At 46.4% G+C, this 23,599-nt stretch overlaps 1 protein-coding gene across 1 annotated transcript in view; it reads right to left on the bottom strand.

Annotated features, from left to right (window-relative positions):
• The window catches only part of PLCD4 (phospholipase C delta 4), a 71,535-nt gene that overhangs the window by 14,818 nt on the left and 33,118 nt on the right, over positions 1-23,599 (bottom strand). Inside the window, exons 7-14 of the mRNA XM_075317078.1 lie at positions 22,894-23,125; positions 15,970-16,171; positions 15,747-15,891; positions 12,131-12,283; positions 9,848-9,994; positions 9,563-9,719; positions 9,199-9,315; positions 5,066-5,244 (exon numbers count right to left, since the gene is read on the bottom strand). Of these exons, the coding sequence (XP_075173193.1) occupies positions 5,066-5,244; positions 9,199-9,315; positions 9,563-9,719; positions 9,848-9,994; positions 12,131-12,283; positions 15,747-15,891; positions 15,970-16,171; positions 22,894-23,125 (1,332 nt within the window). The remainder of the gene's footprint in view (positions 1-5,065; positions 5,245-9,198; positions 9,316-9,562; positions 9,720-9,847; positions 9,995-12,130; positions 12,284-15,746; positions 15,892-15,969; positions 16,172-22,893; positions 23,126-23,599) is intronic.

The raw sequence follows: 23,599 nt of genomic DNA, 5'->3' as shown, positions 1-23,599 counted from the left end.
AAACCTGTGAAACTGCGTATCAGTGCGCTACACACCGAAGAAATCGCCTTCCATGTTCTGCCACGCATGTCTCATCCGCTTCTACTGGGTTTACCCTGGTTACGGGTACATGAACCTACGGTCAGCTGGCGTACTGGAGAAATCATCCGTTGGGGTCCGTCTTGTCATGAGAACTGCCTCCAGTCAGTCCAGCCCGTCCATCGTCCTCCAACCCCGGACTCCTTACCGGGCCTTCCTCCAGCCTATTGGTCCTTCGCAGATGTCTTTGATAAGAAGGAGTCGGAGGTATTGCCTCCACATCGACCCTACGACTGTGCCATTGACCTTCTGCCGGGAACCACACCCCCTCGGGGACGGATGTACCCTTTGTCCCCTGCTGAGACCCGGGCCATGTCTGACTACATCACCGAGAACCTGGCACAGGGATTTATTTGACGGTCCTCGTCCCCGGCTGGTGCGGGCTTCTTCTTCGTCAAGAAAAAAGAAGGCAACTTACGGCCCTGTATCGATTACCGGGGACTGAACCAAATCACGGTAAAAAACAAATACCCCCTGCCTCTCATCCCTGAACTCTTCGATCGGCTCCGGGGGGCCCGTATATTCACCAAATTGGATCTCCGTGGGGCCTACAACCTGGTTCGCATACGCTCCGGAGACGAGTGGAAGACCGCCTTCAACACCCGGGACGGGCACTATGAATATTGCGTGATGCCCTTCGGTCTTTGCAATGCCCCGGCAGTCTTCCAGGAGCTGGTGAACGACGTATTCAGGGACCTCCTCTACGTCTGTGTAGTCGTATACCTGGACGACATCTTAATCTACTCCCCAGACTTACGGACTCACAGAGAGCACGTGCAGATCGTGCTACAGAGGCTGAGGAAGAATCGCTTATACGCCAAACACGAGAAGTGTGTGTTCGAGCAATCATCCCTTCCCTTTTTGGGCTATGTGATATCGGACACCGGTCTGCAGATGGATCCCGGGAAGGTCTCTGCTATTTTCAACTGGCCTCCTCCTTCGGGACTAAAAGCCATCCAACGTTTCCTCGGCTTTGATAACTACTATCGCCAGTTCGTCCCTCACTTCTCAACCCTAACTGCTCCGCTCTCCGCCCTGACCAAGAAGGGGGCCAATCCGAAGGCTTGGACACCCGAGGCCGAAGCCGCCATCTGCTCTCTGAAGCGGTCCTTTGCTTCTTCTCCAGTCCTTCACCAACCTGAGTTGAACCGCCAATTCACCCTGGAGGTTGACACCTCCTCTGCAGGGGCAGGGGCCGTACTTATGCAGAAGTCCGCCACCGGGAAGATGGTCACCTGCAGCTTTTTCTCCAAGATCTTCTCAGCCCCAGTACGCAATTATACCATTGGTGATCGAGAGCTCCTGGCTGTTAAGATGGCGTTGGAGGAATGGCGATATCTCTTGGAGGGAGCGGTTTACCCGGTGATCATCTATACTGACCACAAAAACCTGGAGTATATACGCTCCGCTCAAAGGCTGAATCCGCGCCAAGCACGTTGGTCTCTCTTCTTCGCCAGGTTTGACTTTCAGCTACACTACCGGCCCGCGGACAAGAACGTAAGGGCGGATGCCCTGTCTCGGTCCTTCGTTCCGGTGGACCAAGAGGAGGAGCCAAACCAACCCATCATCTGTCCTAGCAAGGTCATCCCGGTGGCTCCCGTCTCTCTGGCACAGATCCCTCCTGGGAAGACGTACGTCGCGGAGACCGACCGACTCAAGGTCCTCCAATGGGGACACTCCTCGAAAGTGGCCGGACACGCCGGCCAGAAGAAAACCTGGGGCGCAATCGCCCGTCATTATTGGTGGCCGTCTCTTCGTACGGATGTCACCACCTTCGTCTCTGCATGTTCCTCCTGTGCCCGGAACAAGACGCCTAAGCATCTGCCCTTTGGTCCTCTTCTTCCTCTGCCGATTCCTTCCATTCCCTGGCAACACATAGCCATGGACTTTGTCACGGACTTGCCCTTGTCCTCCGGTCATACGGTCATCTGGGTCGTGGTGGACCGGTTCTCGAAAATGGCTCATTTTGTTCCTATGGCTGGATTGCCCTCTGCTCAAGAGCTTGCGGACGCCTTCATACAGCACATCTTCCGGCTGCATGGCTTTCCTGCCCATATTGTGTCCGACACAGGAACCCAATTCACCTCACGCTTCTGGAGGGCTCTCTGTGAACACCTGGGGGTGTCTCTGGACTTTTCCTCTGCCTACCACCCTCAGTCAAACGGACAAGTGGAACGAGTCAACCAGATAATGACCACCTTCCTTCGCCACTACGTCAATGTCCACCAGGACAACTGGTCCACGCTCCTTCCTTGGGCTGAATTCTCTCATAACCACCAGGTCAGCGAATCCACCTCCAGTTCTCCCTTCCATGTTGCCTATGGTCTCCAGCCTTCTGTGCCGTTACCAGTCTCTCCAGCTTCCGATGTACCTGCAGCAGATGCTGTGGCCAGAGACTTCTCCGCTACATGGGCCTCAGTCAAGACCTTCCTGGGACATGCTGCTGCACGAATGAAGAAACATGCGGACAAGAGACGTCTTGATCCTCCTCGCTTCTCTCCTGGGGACTTGGTCTGGCTTGCCTCCAAGTACGTCCGACTCAAGATTCCTTCGGACAAGCTGGGTCCGCGGTACATCGGTCCCTTCAAGGTCCTCAGGAAGATCAACGAGGTATCCTACAAATTGCAGCTTCCGCCCTCCCTGCGGATACCCAACTCCTTCCATGTGTCCTTGCTGAAACCTGTTGTCCTTGGTCCCTTCTCTTCTGATACCAGTCCTCCTCCTCCCATAGCCGATGATGACATCTATGCGGTAAGAGATATCGTGGCCATGAAGACCGTCAGGGGACGGCAGTACTTCCTGGTTGACTGGGCAGGTTATGGTCCTGAGGATAGGTCCTGTGAACCCCGGGAGAATGTGGGTACTCCTCTGATTCGTGCCTTTCTGTCCCGGTTGCGGGGAGGGGGGCCTGGGGGGGGTACTGTAACGCTCCCCGGGTCCCGACGTCGTTCCTCACTCACCGCTCCGATCCCCGGGTCTCCTGCCTCCAGTCACACGTCCTCCTCGGCACCGCTCCCTGCTCTGGCCTCCGGCACCCGGGCATCGCGCATGCGCATTAGGGCGCGCGGTCACTCACCTCCTCTTTAAGGCCCAGCACTCCCTAAACAGGATATTGCATCAGTCAGGGTCAGGTATATTAGGAGCTTCCTGCCTGGAGGGCGTCGCCTGTTCTACGAGTTCTATAGCTAGGAGTCCAGGTCCCGCTTGCTGTGTCTTGCATTAACACTGTGTCTTCCACAGAACCACGTCTACCAAGTTAACCTGGTCCTGTCCGAGAGGTCCTGCAGGGACTGTCCTGCCAAGCTATCCTGGCCTGGGCCACAGCCTGTCCGAGTGGTCCTACGGGGACTATCAGCTGAGACGCTACCATCTTCTTCAGTCTGAACCTGCCTCCTACCCTCGGCTTCACCCAGTGATCTTTGCCTCCTCTACCGGTTGGACTCTGTTCACGTCTGACATCTCTACCTGCCATCAGTACCCGGGCACTGTCATCACACCTGGCACCAAGAACTCTTTGTCCCCAGGGACTTCCTCATTCCAGCTTCTGGAAAGGATTCTGACCTTATCCTGCTTAGTGCTCCGGCAACCGTGCACCTAGGCCCTCTAGTGGGGTGACCGGACAGTCCCTGTATAGGGGTTAGCTCTGTGTTGCCTCACTGGGGGAGTCCGGTGCACGGCCCAGAGGATCCACCACCCGGGCATTACATATGTACAGCCGGTATAACCTGGGCATCTCCTGTATATAATCATATATGTACAGCCGGTATAACCTGGGCATCTCCTGTATATAATTATATATGTACAGCCGGTATAACCCGGGCATCTCCTGTATATAACTATATATGTACAGCTGGTATAACCTGGGCATCTCCTGTATATAATTATATATGTACAGCCGGTATAACCTGGGCATCTCCTGTATATAATTATATATCTACAGCTGGTATAACCTGGGTATCTCCTGTATATAATTACATATGTACAGCCGGTATAACCTGGGCATCTCCTGTATATAATTATATATGTACAGCCGGTATAACCTGGGTATCTCCTGTATATAATTATATATGTACAGCCGGTATAACCTGGGCATCTCCTGTATATAATTATATATATACAGCCGGTATAACCTGGTCATCTCCTGTATATAATTATATATGTACAGCCGGTATAACCCGGGCATCTCCTGTATATAACTATATATGTACAGCTGGTATAACCTGCGCATCTCCTCCATTTCCCTGTCTGTCTCTTTCCCTCTCTTTCCCTGTCTGTCTATTTCCCTCTGTCTCTTTCCCTGTGCCTGTCTCTTTGTCTGTCTCTTTACCTGTCTTTGTCTGTCTCTTACCCTGTCTGTCTCTTTCCCTCTCTTTCCCTGTCTGTCTGTTTCCCTGTCTGTCTCTGTCTCTTTGTCTGTGTCTGTCTCTTTGTGTCTGTCTCTTACCCTGTCTATGTCTGTTTCTTATCCTGTCTGTGTCTGCCTCTTTCCCTGTCTGTGTCTGTCTCTTTCCCTGGCTGCATTGTGACACGCCAACATTCCATATAAGGGCGTGGCTGCGCATTCTTCTGAAGTTCTGGCTGCACTGTGGCTCCCAGCTCTATTCGCTTTAATGGAGGCAGGTTTTGTGGTGATTAATTGTAAAGCGTGGGGTTACAATTTCCCCTCAAAACATAGCCTATGACGCTCTCGGGGTTCAGAAGTGTGAGTGTGCAACATTTTGTGGCTGTAGCTGCGACGGTGCAGATGCCAATCCCGGACATATACACACACACACATACACACACATACACACACATACACACACATACACACACATACACACACATACACACACATACACACACATACATACATACATACACACACACACACATTCAGCTTTATATATTAGATATATGTACAGCCGGTATAACTTGGACATCTCCTATACAGTATAATGGATTGTGCTGATTCCATGGATCACTGATAGTTTGGGATGTACATTACCTGGATGGAGAGGCTGACAGGGGAGAAACCTTCAGTGTTTTGTGGCTGATCAGGGTTAAAATTGCTTTCCACGTGTCTCATAAACGAAGGCTTCAGAATGTATCCGCTGCGTCTGTTTTGCTGGAAGAGTCCGTCATTAAGATCCATCTCTACCCCGGCTGTCTGGAAATTGAGCGCCACTAAGAAGTAAAGGAACAGAGCGGCTGAGACAGTTTAATCCAGTTTATTGCATTTTTATGTCCTTGGATTTGTATGTTTCTGGGGTAGAAGGCTCTGAGGAGGCAATATGCGATTGTTTTCTATACTTGTGCTGGACGGGTTATTCCAGGGCTCCACATCCACAGCGTCGCCCAATGTAACCGTCCCCGAACAAGCATTGTCTTTTTCAGAAGTAAAGATGGCTCTAACAGCGGGATTTATGGATGGACTTTATTCATTATTTACTTTTCGCCTTTTTAAGCTAAATTTACTTCCTTTTGTTTTTTTTTTTCTTAATTTATTTTCCAGTATTCTGGTTGTGGTTAACCTTCTACAATTCATCATTTAGGTCTTTTCAAAATGTCGTAAAGTTTTTGCGCAATCGTGCTCTAGTGTATTATAAAATCAAACAAATTTTATTTTTGCGCACTTAAAGACTAATGTGCAAAATTTTAAAAGTATCTAGTGGCTTTTTTACTTTAATAAGACACAAAATAATATAGAAAACAAAAATAAGCAGCATTGATCACTCCTGGACGAAGCACGGTAGTGAAACGCGCGTCAGTGTTCGTGGGGGCCGCTGTACTGATACCCTTTGGATATACTACTCCTTGGTAATATGATGTACGCTCTGCATCTTTAACTTCACTGTCCTTATATATAGTAATTGTACAATTGATTTATATACTTCTTAATAGATAGGCTGTGAACTTTAGTGCCAGGCATACATCTGGTAACCTCTTTTTACTATCCTGTTGGTATATGGTGGTGTGTATTTTTCACCACAGGTGCCGTGTCCCCCCATGTGTTATTATTATTCCATCCGTCATCTGCATGGTTCCATTTGATTCATTTTTTAACCAATATTTATTGTTAATAAAGTATTTTACAATTTGTGTATATTGCTTGCTTTAGTTGTAATAGTAGTTATATTCTTGTACATAGGAAGCAGTATTATAGTAGTTATATTCTTGTACATAGGGGCAGTATTATAGTAGTTATATTCTTGTACATAGGGGCAGTATTATAGTAGTTATATTCTTGTACATAGGGGCAGTATTATAGTAGTTATATTCTTGTACATAGGGGCAGTATTATAGTAGTTATATTCTTGTACATAGGGGCAGTATTATAGTAGTTATATTCTTGTACATAGGGGCAGTATTATAGTAGTTATATTCTTGTACATAGGGGCAGTATTATAGTAGTTATATTCTTGTACATAGGGGCAGTATTATAGTAGTTATATTCTTGTACATAGGGGCAGTATTATAGTAGTTATATTCTTGTACATAGGGGCAGTATTATAGTAGTTATATTCTTGTACATAGGGGCAGTATTATAGTAGTTATATTCTTGTACATAGGGGCAGTATTATAGTAGTTATATTCTTGTACATAGGGGCAGTATTATAGTAGTTATATTCTTGTACATAGGGAGCAGTATTATAGTAGTTATATTCTTGTACATAGGGGCAGTATTATAGTAGTTATATTCTTGTACATAGGGCAGTATTATAGTAGTGATATTCTTGTATATAGGGGCAGTATTATAGTAGTTCTAGTCTTGTATATAGGGGCAGTATTATAGTAGTTATATTCTTGTAGATAGGGACAGTATTATAGTAGTTATATTCTTGTAGATAGGGGCAGTATTATAGAAGTTATATTCTTGTACATAGGGGCAATATTATAGTAGATATATTCTTGTACATAGGGGCAGTATTATAGTAGTTATATTCTTGTAGATAGGGGGCAGTATTATAGTAGTTATATTCTTGTACATAGGGGCAGTATTATAGTAGTTATATTCTTGTACATAGGGGTAGTATTATAGTTGTTATATTCTTGTACATAGGAGCAGTATTATAGTAGTTATATTCTTATACATAGGGAGCAGTATTATAGTAGTTATATTCCTGTACATAGGAGCAGTATTATAGTAGTTATATTCTTGTACATAGGGGCAGTATTATAGTAGTTATATTCTTGTACATAGGAGCAGTATTATAGTAGTTATATTCCTGTACATAGGAGCAGTATTATAGTAGTTATATTCTTGTACATAGGAGCAGTATTATAGTAGTTATATTCTTGTACATAGGGGGCAGTATTATAGTAGTTATATTCTTATACATAGGGAGCAGTATTATAGTAGTTATATTCTTGTACATAGGGGCAGTATTATAGTAGTTATATTCTTGTACATAGGGCAGTATTATAGTAGTGATATTCTTGTATATAGGGGCAGTATTATAGTAGTTCTAGTCTTGTATATAGGGGCAGTATTATAGTAGTTATATTCTTGTAGATAGGGACAGTATTATAGTAGTTATATTCTTGTAGATAGGGGCAGTATTATAGAAGTTATATTCTTGTACATAGGGGCAATATTATAGTAGATATATTCTTGTACATAGGGGCAGTATTATAGTAGTTATATTCTTGTAGATAGGGGGCAGTATTATAGTAGTTATATTCTTGTACATAGGGGCAGTATTATAGTAGTTATATTCTTGTACATAGGGGTAGTATTATAGTTGTTATATTCTTGTACATAGGAGCAGTATTATAGTAGTTATATTCTTATACATAGGGAGCAGTATTATAGTAGTTATATTCCTGTACATAGGAGCAGTATTATAGTAGTTATATTCTTGTACATAGGGGCAGTATTATAGTAGTTATATTCTTGTACATAGGAGCAGTATTATAGTAGTTATATTCCTGTACATAGGAGCAGTATTATAGTAGTTATATTCTTGTACATAGGAGCAGTATTATAGTAGTTATATTCTTGTACATAGGGGGCAGTATTATAGTAGTTATATTCTTATACATAGGGAGCAGTATTATAGTAGTTATATTCTTGTACATAGGGGGCAGTATTATAGTAGTTATATTCTTGTATATAGGGGCAGTATTATAGTAGTTATATTGTTATATATAGGGGCAGTATTATAGTAGTTATATTCTTGTACATGGGGAGCAGTATTATAGTAGTTATATTCTTATACATAGGGAGCAGTATTATAGTAGTTATATTCTTGTACATAGGGGGCAGTATTATAGTAGTTATATTCTTGTATATAGGGGCAGTATTATAGTAGTTATATTCTTGTACATAGGGGCAGTATTATAGTAGTTATATTCTTGTACATAGGAGCAGTATTATAGTAGTTATATTCTTGTACATAGGGGGCAGTATTATAGTAGTTATATTCTTATACATAGGGAGCAGTATTATAGTAGTTATATTCTTGTACATAGGGGGCAGTATTATAGTAGTTATATTCTTGTATATAGGGGCAGTATTATAGTAGTTATATTGTTATATATAGGAGCAGTATTATAGTAGTTATATTCTTGTACATAGGGAGCAGTATTATAGTAGTTATATTCTTGTATATAGGGGCAGTATTATAGTAGTTATATTGTTATATATAGGGGCAGTATTATAGTAGTTATATTCTTGTATATAGGGAGCAGTATTATAGTAGTTATATTCTTGTACATGGGGCAGTATTATAGTAGTTATATTCTTGTACATAGGAGCAGTATTATAGTAGATATATTCTTGTACATAGGGGCAGTATTATAGTAGATATATTCTTGTACATAGGGGCAGTATTATAGTAGTTATATTCTTGTACATAGAGGCAGTATTATAGTAGTTATATTCTTGTACATAGGAGGCAGTATTATAGTAGTTATATTCCTGTACATAGGAGCAGTATTATAGTAGTTATATTCTTGTACATAGAGGCAGTATTATAGTAGTTATATTCTTGTACATAGGGAGCAGTATTATAGTAGTTATATTCTTGTACATAGGGGCAGTATTATAGTAGATATATTCTTGTACATAGGGGCAGTATTATAGTAGATATATTCTGGTACATAGGAGGACGAGGAATCCCCTGAGTAGTTCTTTACCCATTTGACATCCCACGTTCCACATGTCTTGCGGGTTGTAGTTGGAGGAGTCCGTCCTCAGTCCTGTGGGGTAAACTCGTGTCAGATGACAGGCGTTGTGCCGGACAAATTCATTCCCTGGAAGAAGATAAAGCTGAAAAGTTAATGACCGGAACCTCTGCAGAAGAATACACAGAGGTCATAGGTCTCATAGGATATGATAATTGTCCCTGAGTCCTGTGTATATCAGTGTGAGCTCCTATTACTATAGAGCGGGTATATTCGGGTATAGTGATACTTTGCATTAATCCGTTGATGTGCAGTGCAGGTTCTCAGGCCTGAGTGAACTGTGGTACTATAAATTCCATCATCCATTCTTTGTCACCTGGTTCTCTGACGAGCTTGCGGGCCTTGTACTCTGTGAAGGAGGACATCTCGTACGGCTTGTAGTTGGTCCTGGCGTGCTTGAAGCTCTCGAAGGCAACGCTCTTACAGTAGATAATGCAGTCCGATAGCTCCTGTGACAGGCGATCCTTGGATTTCTGGCAATGATAAAATATAAGTATAGGAGCGCCTTCCTATGCTGTGAAAATGGTGAGTTTTTAGCCCCCATCTGTAGAGTAGAAAAATCCCACCCAAATTGTCCGCAGATGAGTAACCTGGAACCTGCCTTGGATCTCTTCTTATCCTCATCCCCTTCACCACCGTCTTCCTCCTCGGAAATCTCCCCCATGTAAGAGTCTTCAGCCTGTTCCCCCGAGGAGTCCTGCAGACGCCCAATCTTCTTGCCTTTTACAATGATCTTCCCTTGTAATTTCTGAGATTGGAGAGATTAGGAGAAAAGCACATTGCAGATGAGTGCAGTGGAGAGGCCTGATCTTCCTGCGCCCCCCATAATATACTGGGTGCACGTGGAACCTCGTAGGGAGCAGGGCTCAAATGCAGCACCATAGATATAATTATCATCAAATCGTATTCTCATTCAATGACTGCAAGCAAAACCCTTCACTGGGCACACAGCATTAGAAAACCACCAAACTTGTCATCATGAGTTTTATTTGTTGAATGTCCCTTTATTTTCCCGTAGAATCTTATAAAGGGTCTGTAAACTTTTACAAGGTTCAAGTGCCTCTAAAATAACACCTAGCAGCATTGCAAATGGCTTTACTGGAAAAAATGTCCTATTTTTTTATATACTGCTCCTATACAGAACTGTGGGGGCACTATGGAGCACCCGAGCATGGTAGTGCCCGCTCATCACTAGTTACGAGTACTGAGCACCCGAGCATGGTAGTGCCCGCTCATCACTAGTTACCAGTACTGTGCACCTGAGCATGGTAGTGCACGCTCATCACTAGTTACGAGTACTGAGCCCCCGAGCATGGTAGTGCCCGCTCATCGCTAGTTACGAATACGGAGCACCCGAGCATGGTAGTGCCCGCTCATCACTAGTTACGAGTACTGAGCACCTGAGCATGGTAGTGCCCGCTCATCACTAGTTACGAGTACTGAGCACCCGAGCATGGTAGTGCCCGCTCATCACTAGTTACCAGTACTGAGCACCTGAGCATGGTAGTGCCCGCTCATCACTAGTTACGAGTACTGAGCACCTGAGCATGGTAGTACCCGCTCATCACTAGTTACGACTACAGAGCACCCGAGCATGGTAGTGCCCGCTCATCACTAGTTACGAGTACAGAGCACCCGAGCTAGGTAGTGCCCGCTCATCACTAGTTACGAGTACTGAGCACCCGAGCATGGTAGTGCCCGCTCATCATTAGTTACCAGTACTGAGCACCCGAGCATGGTAGTTCCCGCTCATCACTAGTTACGAGTACTGAGCACCCGAGCATGGTAGTGCCCACTCATCACTAGTTACCAGTACTGAGCACCTGAGCATGGTAGTGCCCGCTCATCACTAGTTACCAGTACTGTGCACCTGAGCATGGTAGTGCCCGCTCATCACTAGTTACCAGTACTGAGCACCCATGCATGGTAGTGCTCACTCATCACTAGTTACCAGTACTGAGCACCTGAGCATGGTAGTGCCCGCTCATCACTAGTTACCAGTACTGAGCACCCATGCATGGTAGTGCTCACTCATCACTAGTTACCAGTACTGAGCACCTGAGCATGATAGTGCCCGCTCATCACTAGTTACCAGTACTGTGCACCCGAGTATGGTAGTGCCCGCTCATCACTAGTTACCAGTACTGTGCACCCGAGCATGGTAGTGCCCGCTCATCACTAGTTACCAGTACTGAGCACCCGAGCATGGTAGTGCCCGCTCATCACTAGTTACCAGTACTGTGCACCTGAGCATGGTAGTGCACGCTCATCACTAGTTACCAGTACTGAGCACCCGAGCATGGTAGTGCCCGCTCATCACTAGTTACCAGTACTGAGCACCCGAGCATGGTAGTGCCCGCTCATCACTAGTTACCAGTACTGTGCACCTGAGCATGGTAGTGCTCGCTCATCACTAGTTACCAGTACTGAGCACTCGAGCATGGTAGTGCCCGCTCATCACTAGTTACCAGTACTGAGCACCCGAGCATGGTAGTGCCCGCTCATCACTAGTTACCAGTACTGAGCACCCGAGCATGGTAGTGCCCACTCATCACTAGTTACCAGTACAGATCACCCGAGCATGGTAGTGCCCGCTCATCACTAGTTACCAGTACTGAGCACCTGAGCATGGTAGTGCCTGCTCATCACTAGTTACGAGTACTGAGCACCTGAGCATGGTAGTGCCCGCTCATCACTAGTTACCAGTACTGAGCAACCTGAGCATGGTAGTGCCCGCTCATCACTAGTTACCAGTACTGTGCACCTGAGCATGGTAGTGCTCGCTCATCACTAGTTACCAGTACTGTGCACCTGAGCATGGTAGTGCCCGCTCATTACTAGGTACAGAGCACCTGAGCATGGAAGGATATTTGTGACGTTTTACCTCTGGAGATGGTAATTGCACCGGTATCCGTCCGTCCAGGGTCCCGGTCAGCAGCTTATCACCCAGGATGCTTTTCAGATGTTGCGCCATAGTGTCTTGCTGATCGACGCCGCAGTGGTTCTCCAGAGACAGGATGACCGGGTAGTCCGATACCTGTGGACAACGCCAAAAGATCTGAGCGCCAGTGTCACATGCCGCGTCTCCTTCCTGCGGTGTACCCGAGGCAGGGCGACTTCTGTTTCCTCAGATTGTTTTTCACCGCCTGTTCATTTACTGCACCTCACTTTTAAGGAACTGATTAAATATTTATTAAGACGACATATTAGCTTTCCTCCGTCTGAGCGGCGGTGCAGGAGACAAGCAGTGATGACACCGGCGGACGCCGGGTGCAGGGGTGCGGATACCTGGATCCTCACGGGAGATGTGGCCGATAAAGAAGCAGCCACCCGGCCACACACAGACTCTACAGGCTGCCATTCAGGGCTATGGGAAAGCTGTGTGATCTTTACATTACCAAGATTACTGCTTGCTGTCATTTTAGAGCAGGAATTTTTTGCTCTCGTCCAATAGATATCGATCCATCCTGGATACATAGATGGACCAGGACAGATCCTTATTCTATCGGAAGTAAAAGGGAATGTGCACAGGACGTTTTTGTATGTGGATTTTTCTGGTTGAACAATCTATATTTAAAAACTAATTCTAAAAGTCGGTGGTGTTTTCTGCTGCTTTGTAAGAACATGTGGGTTTTTTACGCTGTTTTGATGCAGTTTTTGCAGCGTTTATTTGCAGCATGTATGGGGGTTTGTTTAGGCTGAGGTTTTTTTACATGGATTTTGCAGCAAAAAGCAAGAGGAGATCATAAAACAGTGAAGAATTGATGCAAAGACTTTAGCAAATTTGTGCAACTTTTATGAAAAAAAAATACATTTTTTTTTAAACTTGAGTATTTATTTAAATTCACGGGTTTATTATTTTTGCATCAGGCAGAGTTTGCAGATTTCACATTGTGCAGGCTGATAGGCTGAACTCAGAGATGCAGATTCGTTACAATTGTATCCACAAATGCAGGACAATGCTCAATCCTAGCCTGATACTTATACACTGTAACAAAACCAAGGCCATGTGATCAAGGTTTTAACTCTTTAAATAAAATAATAGGATTGTTTGGCTTTTGGATTCTGATTGTTTGCTCCACTTCTAGATTTTGCACCAGATTTGCTTATTGATCTCCCATCAATATTTCCATTTCCTGACAACGAGCAGAAATCCTGATAATGCTGAAGAACTGAAACACAAAGCAGATGTGAAAGCTGCAATGACTTTTCTTTCTCTTTACTGGAAGACCTATTCATGAGGGGTCTCATCACTGAGATCAGGAGGGGTCCCAGTGATGAGACCCCACAAAAATAGGTTGTCCAGATTATAAGAGTTGCTCCCTCTCCTCTCTTTTTCCCTGCACAGTGTTGCTCCCTCTCCTCTCTTTTTCCCTGCACAGTGTTGCTCCCTCTCCTCTCTTTTTCCCTGCACAGTGTTGCTCCCTCTCCTCTCTTTTTCCCTGCACAGTGTTGCTCCCTCTCCTCTCTTTTTCCCTGCACAGTGTTGCTCCCTCTCCTCTCTTTTTCCCTGCACAGTGTTGCTCCCTCTCCTCTCTTTTTCCCTGCACAGTGTTGCTCCCTCTCCACTCTTTTCTCTGCACAGTGTTGCTCCCTCTACTCTCTTTTTTCCTGCACAGTGTTGCTCCCTCTCCACTCTTTTCCCTGCACAGTGTTGATCCCTCTCCACTCTTTTCCCTCCACAGTGTTGCTCCCTCTCCTCTCTTTTTCTCTGCACAGTGTTGCTCCCTCTCCTCTCTCTTTCCCTGCACAGTGTTGCTCCCTCTCCTCTCTTTTTCCCTGCACAGTGCTGCTCCCTCTCCTCTCTTTTCCCTGCACAGTGTTGCTCCCTCTCCTCTCTTGTTCCCTGCACAGTGTTGCTCCCTCTCCTCTCTTTTTCCCTGCACAGTGTTGCTCCCTCTCCTCTCTTTTTCTCTGCACGGTGTTGCTCCCTCTCCTCTCTTTTTCTCTGCACAGTGTTGCTCCCTCTCCTCTCTTTTTCTCTGCACAGTGTTGCTCCCTCTCCTCTCTTTTCCCTGCACAGTGTTGCTCCCTCTCCTCTCTTTTTCTCTGCACAGTGTTGCTCCCTCTCCTCTAATTTTCTCTGCACAGTGTTGCTCCCTCTCCTCTCTTTTCCCTGCACAGCGTTGCTCCCTCTTCACTCTTTTCCCTGTACAGTGTTGATCCCTCTCCACTCTTTTCCCTGCACAGTGTTGCTCCCTCTCCTCTCTTTTTCCCTGCACAGTGTTGCTCCCTCTCCTCTCTTTTTCCCTGCACAGTGTTGCTCCCTCTCCTCTCTTTTTCCCTGCACAGTGTTGCTCCCTCTCCTCTCTTTTTCCCTGCACAGTGTTGCTCCCTCTCCTCTCTTTTTCCCTGCACAGTGTTGCTCCCTCTCCTCTCTTTTTCCCTGCACAGTGTTGCTCCCTCTCCTCTCTTTTTCCCTGCACAGTGTTGCTCCCTCTCCTCTCTTTTTCCCTGCACAGTGTTGATCCCTCTCCACTCTTTTCCCTGCACAGTGTTGCTCCCTCTCCTCTCTTTTTCCCTGCACAGTGCTGCCCCTGCCGCCAGAGTTGCCATCTTGACTTTTTACTGTTTTTAGACGACTTATCACAAAATTATGGACAGAGAATACTTTTTATGGACACATTGGAAATCCTAATAAAGTGTAAGTGATCCGTGTCTTCAGCCCATAATTCTGATATGAAGACATCAGCTGAATTCACAGTAAACTGTAAAATAATGACAATTACAGTCAAAATAATCTACATAAGTTTTTCAGCTTAAAAAAATCACAGACGCCTTTTTCTTTTACAGGAAGGGCAAAGAAATGACCCTTTTTTTTTTACGGACAGACCCGGAATTTCTAGATGGTTGGCGCCCGACCTGCCACCTGCTGTGAAAAGAACATGTCCCAACCCTGAAACATAAGAGGACACGCAACCCTTTAGGCTATGTGTCCACGGGAGAACGTAGCTGCGGATTTTTCTGCATCAAAATCCGCGGCTTTCCCGCAAAATCCCCACCTTTTCAAAGGTGCGGATTTGCTGCGGATTTACCGCGGATTTGATGCGGATTTTGGTGCGGATTTTTTTTTTTTTTTTTTCACAATTTTAATGCCAAAATTCGGATGAAAATCCGCAACAATAATTGACACATTGCAGATTTTTCCGGATCAAAATCCGCACGAAATCCGCAGCGGAAAAATCCGCAGCGTGGGCACAGCATTTCCAAAATGCCATAGAAATGGCTGGGAAGTGCCGGTGCTGCAGATTTTCGGGAAATCCGCGGCTTTTCCGCGAGAAATCCGCAGCAAAATCCGCGCATTTTCCGCACCGTGGACACATAGCCTTAATCCTGAGGTCACACTTGACCTATAGTTGAATGATGGCATGTCCTAGCACCTGTCCTTACCCCTTTAATAAGGTGTTTGGGGAGGAATCAGCTTTATAGAGTGGATCCAGATAAAGTCCAATAATGATCATTTACCCCTTCCCTTAGTGATTTCTTTGTAATGTTCTCACCCTGAATGCGTACTTGTTGATGGCCGATATTACATCTTTGAAGAAGATTTTGGAGGTGAAGGTGTGTCCATGATATACAATGGGTTCTCCGTTGGGGCCGTCCCAGGTGTCCACCTCCACGCAGCGACAGCCCCTTTTTAATGCCCTGCATGGGGTGCAATGAATCAGGAGTTAGTTGGAGACCATTGAGGTGGTCATGGCGTGTGTCCCCGCCGCTCCTCACCGGATATAGCCCTCCACACTGCTCTGTCCCCGCAGCTGGTCCTCCATCAGGTAGGTGTTGTGGGAGGAGGAGATGAAGTAATGGCACAGCGGCTGCGTCATGTCCTGGAAGAGGGGTTCATGGCTCACACTGAAGATGGACCCCTCCGCAGAACACAGGTAGATCAGGAAGCCGTCAATACTCAGCGCGTGAAGCTTCTTTGCTACAAGTTAGGAAAGTAGAAATAAAAGGGGTAAACCAGATTAGGGCTCTGATGGACACAGACAGAAGGGGCCCCTGTACATGGACAATACACGGGCCCTTTAGACTATGTGCACACGCTGCAGATTTGGTGTAGAAATTTTCTGCATGCTGTGGCAAAAAAAAGCGTCAAAAACGGATGCTGTTTTGGCGCGATTTTGGTGCAGTTTTGATGCATTTTTGGTGCAGTTTTGATGCCTTTTTTTTGGGCCATCAAGAAAGTGACTGAATTGAAGTCGATCAGTAAAAAATCGTTGCTAAACCTGACCAATAGTTGACATACTGTAAAGTTTTTCTGCATCAAAATCTGCACCAAAACCGCACCATGCACACAGCAAACCTAAAATCCCATAGACGTTGCTGGCTTAAGGAGAGGCATGCAGATTTTGATGTAGATTTTTAAAAAAAAAAACTGCGTCAAAAACGCACAGGGCCTTACAGTCCAATAAATCATCAAATTGCACAATTCCACCTGATTTGGAGGAATAAATGGGCCCCCTTAACTCTTAAGCCCCTTTGCAGCACACAGGTTGCACCAAAGATGCCCACCCCTGCCCAGGGACCCTTTACATAGGCAGCCCATTGATTTCAATGAGCCATGTGTAATGCTTCAGTCTGCCTGTGGTGGCGCTACAGGGAAATTGAACACAGTGCCAGGATTCCCCACAGACTAAAGCCGATCGGTGTGATCAGCTATTACCAAGTGTTCCTCCAACAAGCGGAGATTATCCAAAGTGGGGTCACCACTAAGAACACAAGCCGTGGGGCAAATACAAGCCAAGAGGACACAAGCCGTGGGGCAAATACAAGCCAAGAGGACTCAAGCCGTGGGGCAAATACAAGCCAAGAGGACTCAAGTCGTGGGGCAAATACAAGCCAAGAGGACTCAAGCCGTGGGCAAATACAAGCCAAGAGGACTCAAGCCGTGGGCAAATACAAGCCAAGAGGACACAAGCCGTGGGCAAATACAAGCCAAGAGGACACAAGCCGTGGGCAAATACAAGCCAAGAGGACTCAAGCCGTGGGCAAATACAAGCCAAGAGGACACAAGCCGCGGGCAAATACAAGCCAAGAGGACACAAGCCGTGGGGCAAATACAAGCCAAGAGGACACAAGCCGTGGGGCAAATACAAGCCAAGAGGACTCAAGCCGTGGGCAAATACAAGCCAAGAGGACTCAAGCCGTGGGCAAATACAAGCCAAGAGGACACAAGCCGCGGGAAAATACAAGCCAAGAGGACACAAGCCGCGGGCAAATACAAGCCAAGAGGACACAAGCCGCGGGTAAATACAAGCCCAGAGGACACAAGCCGCGGGACAAATACAAGCCAAGAAGACACAAGCCGCAGGCAAATACAAGCCCAGAGGACACAAGCCGCAGGCAAATACAAGCCAAGAGGACACAAGCCGTGGGCAAATACAAGCCAAGAGGACACAAGCCGTGGGGCAAATACAAGCCAAGAAGACACAAGCCGCGAGCAAATACAAGCCCAGAGGACACAAGCCGCGGGCAAATACAAGCCCAGAGGACACAAGCCGCGGGCAAATACAAGCCAAGAGGACACAAGCCGCAGGCAAATACAAGCCCAGAGGACACAAGCCGCGGGCAAATACAAGCCAAGAGGACACAAGCCGTGGGCAAATACAAGCCAAGAGGGCACAAGCCGTGGGGCAAATACAAGCCAAGAAGACACAAGCCGCGAGCAAATACAAGCGAAGAGGGCACAAGCCGTGGGCAAATACAAGCCAAGAGGACACAAGCCGCGGGCAAATACAAGCGAAGAGGGCACAAGCCGTGGGCAAATACAAGCCAAGAGGACACAAGCCACGGGCAAATACAAGCGAAGAGGGCACAAGCCGTGGGCAAATACAAGCCAAGAGGACACAAGCCACGGGCAAATACAAGCGAAGAGGGCACAAGCCGTGGGCAAATACAAGCCAAGAGGACACAAGCCGCGGGCAAATACAAGCCAAGAGGACACAAGCCGTGGGCAAATACAAGCCAAGAGGGCACAAGCCGTGCACAAATACAAGCCAAGAAGGGACAAGCCGTGGGCAAATACAAGCCAAGAGGACACAAGCAGCGGGCAAATACAAGCCAAGAGGACACAAGCCGTGGGCAAATACAAGTCAAGAGGACACAAGCCGTGGGCAAATACAAGCCAAGAGGACTCAAACCATGGGCAAATACAAGCCAAGAGGACACAAGCCGCGGGCAAATACAAGCCAAGAGGACTCAAACCATGGGCAAATACAAGCCAAGAGGACACAAGCCGCGGGCAAATACAAGCCAAGAGGACACAAGTTGGGGGCAAATACAAGCCAAGAGGGCACAAGCCGCGGGCAAATACAAGCCCAGAGGACACAAGCTGTGGGCAAATACAAGCCCAGAGGACACAAGCCGCGGGCAAATACAAGCCCAGAGGACACAAGCCGCGGGCAAATACAAGCCAAGAGGACACAAGCTGTGGGCAAATATAAGCCAAGAGGGCACAAGCCGCGGGCAAATACAAGCCAAGAGGACACAAGCCGTGGGCAAATACAAGCCAAGAGGGCACAAGCCGCGGGCAAATACAAGCCAAGAGGACACAAGCCGTGGGCAAATACAAGCCAAGAGGACACAAGCCGTGGGTAAATACAAGCCAAGAGGACACAAGCTGCAGGCAAATACAAGCCAAGAGGACACAAGCCGTGGAGAAATACAAGCCAAGAGGGCACAAGCCGTGGGCAAATACAAGCCAAGAGGACACAAGCCACGGGCAAATACAAGCCAAGAGGACACAAGCTGTGGGCAAATATAAGCCAAGAGGGCACAAGTAGCGGGCAAATACAAGCCAAGAGGACACAAGCCGTGGGCAAATACAAGCCAAGAGGGCACAAGCCGCGGACAAATACAAGCCAAGAGGACACAAGCTATTGGCAAATACAAGCCAAGAGGGCACAAGCGTGTGGAAAATACAAGCAAAGAGGACACAAGCTGCTGGCAAATACAAGCCAAGAGGACTCAAACCATGGGCAAATACAAGCCAAGAGGACACAAGTTGGGGGCAAATACAAGCCAAGAGGGCACAAGTTGGGGGCAAATACAAGCCTAGAGGGTACAAGCCGCGGGCAAATACAAGCCAAGAGGACACAAGTTGGGGGCAAATACAAGCCTAGAGGGCACAAGCCGCGGGCAAATACAAGCCAAGAGGACACAAGCCGCGGGCAAATACAAGCCAAGAGGGCACAAGCCGCGGGCAAATACAAGCCAAGAGGACACAAGCCGTGGGCAAATACAAGCCAAGAGGACACAAGCCGTGGGCAAATACAAGCCAAGAGGACACAAGCCGTGGGCAAATACAAGCCAAGAGGACTCAAACCATGGGCAAATACAAGCCAAGAGGACACAAGTTGGGGGCAAATACAAGCCAAGAGGGCACAAGTTGGGGGCAAATACAAGCCTAGAGGGTACAAGCCGCGGGCAAATACAAGCCAAGAGGACACAAGTTGGGGGCAAATACAAGCCAAGAGGACACAAGCCGCGGGCAAATGCAAGCCAAGAGGGCACAAGCCGCGGGCAAATACAAGCCAAGAGGACACAAGCCGTGGGCAAATACAAGCCAAGAGGACACAAGCCGTGGGCAAATACAAGCCAAGAGGGCACAAGCCGCGGGCAAATACAAGCCAAGAGGGCACAAGCCGCGGGCAAATACAAGCCAAGAGGGCACAAGCAGCGGGCAAATACAAGCCAAGAGGACACAAGCCGTGGGGCAAATACAAGCCAAGAGGACACAAGCCGCGGGCAAATACAAGCCAAGATGACACAAGTCATGGGCAAATACAAGCCAAGAGGACATAAGCCGCGGGCAAATACAAGCCAAGAGGGTACAAGCCGCGGGCAAATACAAGCCAAGAGGACACAAGCCGTGGGGCAAATACAAGCCAAGAGGGCGACAGCCAGGACCCTCAATAACACTAATTGAAACATATTTTAAAGGGAAGTGATTGCTTAGGAAGAAATCAGCAGTCTTCATACTTACCTCTGCTGGGCTTAAGAAATAACTTCCAAATCACCATAGATTTATAGCAGTGGTCCCCAGCTGTGTGCCTTTAAGGGCATGCTGAGACTTGTAGTTTGGCAACAACTGCAGAGTTGGGCTGTGTGCGCACGTTGCGCTTTTTCATGCATTTTTTCATGCGTTTACAACTGCAGCGTAAATGCATGCGTTGTGCGTCCCCAGCAAAGTCTATGATAAGTCAGTAAATTCCATGCGTACGTTACATTTTACAAAATCCATGCGTTCTAAAAAGCAGCATGTCACTTCTTTTGGGCGTCTTGCATGCTTTTCCCTCTCTGTCTATATCAGAGCAAGCATCCCGAACGCATGAATTCTGCATCCACTCTGCAGCATTTTGGCTGCGTTTTGAAATGAACATGCAGTGACAAAACGCTGCAGAATATTTGTCAAGGCAGAACGCAACGTGCGCACATAGCCTTAGAGGTGTGAGACCGCTAAACATCCTTGTATCTTGAAAGACCTAGTTCAAGTTCTCAGACAAGTCTTAACCGGGCTTTACACGCTACGATATATCTTGCGATATGTCGTCGGGGTCACGTTGTTAGTGACGCACATCCAGCATCGTTAGTGATATCGTAGCGTGCGACAGCTACGAGCGATTGTGAACGAGCAGAAATACTAACCTTATCATTCATCGCTGACACGTCGCTCATTTTCTAAAAATCGACCGTTAGGTTGTTCATCGTTCCCGTGGCAGCACACATCGCTACATGTGACAACCCGGAAACGACGAACGCAGCTTACCTGCGTCCCGCCGGCAATGCGGAAGAAAGGAGGTGGGTGGGATGTTACATCCCGCTCATCTCCGCCCCTCCGCTTCTATTGGCCAGCCGCTGTGTGACGTCGCAGTGATGCTGAACGTCCCTCCCCCTTCAGGAAGAGGATGTTCACCGCCCACAGCGAGGTCGTCTGGGAGGTAAGTGCGTGTGACAGGGGGCAAGAAACTGCCCGTGCCACACAAACGATGGGGACGGGTGCGATCGCACGAGAAATTGACGCGTGTAAAGCAGCCTTAAGGCTGTGTTCGCACCTAAATGCTGAAATTTCTGCAGCGATTTGGCAGCACATGTGCGCTGCAAATCGCTGCAGAAACACTGCGTAATGGATGCAGTGTGTCTGCAGAATGGATGCTGATTTCATGCGCTCGGGATGCTGCCTCTCCCATAGACAGAGCGGGAGCAGCATCCAAAGCGCACGAAAGAAGTGACATGTTGCATTTTTGAACGCAGAGATTTTGTCAAATTTTTACACTCAAATCTCTGCGTTTAAAAAAGCAACGTGCGCACGGATAATGCACAATCTTCACAGATTGTGCTGGGGACGCAGGACGCATGCATTTACGCTGCAGTGCTAAGCGCAGCGTAAATGCATGAAATTATGCTACGTGCGCTCATAGCCTTAAAGTGCTATTCCCAGAAGATAGGTAATAACCAGTTGTAGCGAGAACGAGGCTATTAAATGCTCCACTAGAATGAAGCGGTGGCCGCACATTAGCGCCTCCAGTCTATTCACTGCCAATGGGATTTCAGACCATAATAAAGCGTTAAGTCTTTGAAAAGACCAACAAATGACCATTGGTATCTATAAAGTTTGAAGAAGTTTTGAAAAAGTTTCCATGAATAAACCAGTATATAACAAGGCAAAAAAACAAGGCCCACTAAGACTGATACTTCATTCAACATGTTTTGTTGTATCTACATCAATGATAGCTTTTGGACACTAAATTCTTATGGGGATCATAATTTGACCCCATAGAATCACTGTGCACTGCACTGAGCAACACAGGGAGCAGTGAGTGCAAAGCACGCTGGAAGAGTACAACAGCAATGGCCAAGGCTGATGCCAACACAGTAGTGGAGAGGTTTCTGATCAGCTGGTGCTCCCTGCGTAGGCAGCAACAGAGATGACGACACTTTCAGTATAAAGAACGGAGAATTGACATCTCAGTTACTGCCTATGCAGAGTGTAGCGGTTGATAACAAACTGGTCACAATTGCTTGATTGCTCTGCATAGGCAGCAATAGATATGACTGAGGCTGTGCAGCGACACGGCTTACTAGAGTTAAAGGCCAGTTAGGGATAGGGGTAGCTTTAAGGGCTAAGGTTGTACATGAGCACATAAAAAACGTAATAAAAGGGAAAATAAAATAGAGCCAAAAGGGCAAACTATAATTACAGTAGTATTTACCTAAAATACAATAATTGTAGTTGGGAGATAAGGGATGAATAGCTAGCCTGCTCGGGTACCGGACCCCCACACTACAGGTTTTCTGGTTTTATATAAATACATCTTAATGTAAAAAAGTACAAAGTTCGACAACTTTGAAGCAATGATATTTTTTCTATGCGAGAACGGAATACAGAGATCTCGACATTGATGAGGAAATAAACTACAGAACCAACAGGAAGAACTCTTCATTGTTCCATAAACCAGAAGATCACGGAAGACATAAGTCAGATGCCGATGTCCGAGGTTATTCAATCATACACAATAGGTCAAACATTGATTATAATATAATGTGTCACCGCACAGAGGTCAGAATCTTACAACAAACTGGAAAAGAATGGAGCATTGCGACTGCCTGTCTCCTGCTTCATGTAATTACAGTCGTCTATCGTCTTACCTGTCTCTGAAGGTTCATGTCTAGCAATAAGATCCATCGCAAACTCCTCCGTGTTCTCCACCTCAAGCTGCTCCTGACGCAGGAAATCCACAAACTCCAACAAAGTCAGTTTCTTGCCGTCCTTTGAGAAGTCCTGGAATATTTTAAGAACTTCATCTCGCTGAGTCAACGCTTTGTAGAACATCACAAACTCATCTCCTTCCAGCGTCCCAGACTCCGATTTATCCGCCATCTAGGAACAGAAAAATGTACAAGAATATATCTACTATAATACTGCCCCCTATATACAAGAATATAACTACTATAATACTGCTCCCTATATACAAGAATATAACTACTATAATACTGCCCCCTATATACAAGAATATAATTACTATAATACTGCTCCCTATGTACAAGAATATAACTACTATAATACTGCCCCCTATGTACAAGACTATAACTACTATAATACAGCCCCCTATGTACAAGAATATAACTACTATAATACTGCCCCTATGTACAAGAATATAACTACTATAATACTGCCCCTATGTACAAGAATATAACTACTATAATACTGCCCCTATCTACAAGAATATAACTACTATAATACTGCCCCTATCTACAAGAATATAACTACTATAATACTGCACCCTATATACAAGAATATAACTACTATAATACTGCCCCTATGTACAAGAATATAACCACTATAATACTGCAC

Source organism: Anomaloglossus baeobatrachus, chromosome 7 (genome assembly GCF_048569485.1).
Source record: "Anomaloglossus baeobatrachus isolate aAnoBae1 chromosome 7, aAnoBae1.hap1, whole genome shotgun sequence".
NCBI classification, from domain to species: Eukaryota; Metazoa; Chordata; class Amphibia; order Anura; family Aromobatidae; genus Anomaloglossus; species Anomaloglossus baeobatrachus.
The sequence above is the reverse complement of the archived record's forward strand: the minus strand, read 5'-3'. Positions and strand labels throughout refer to the sequence as shown.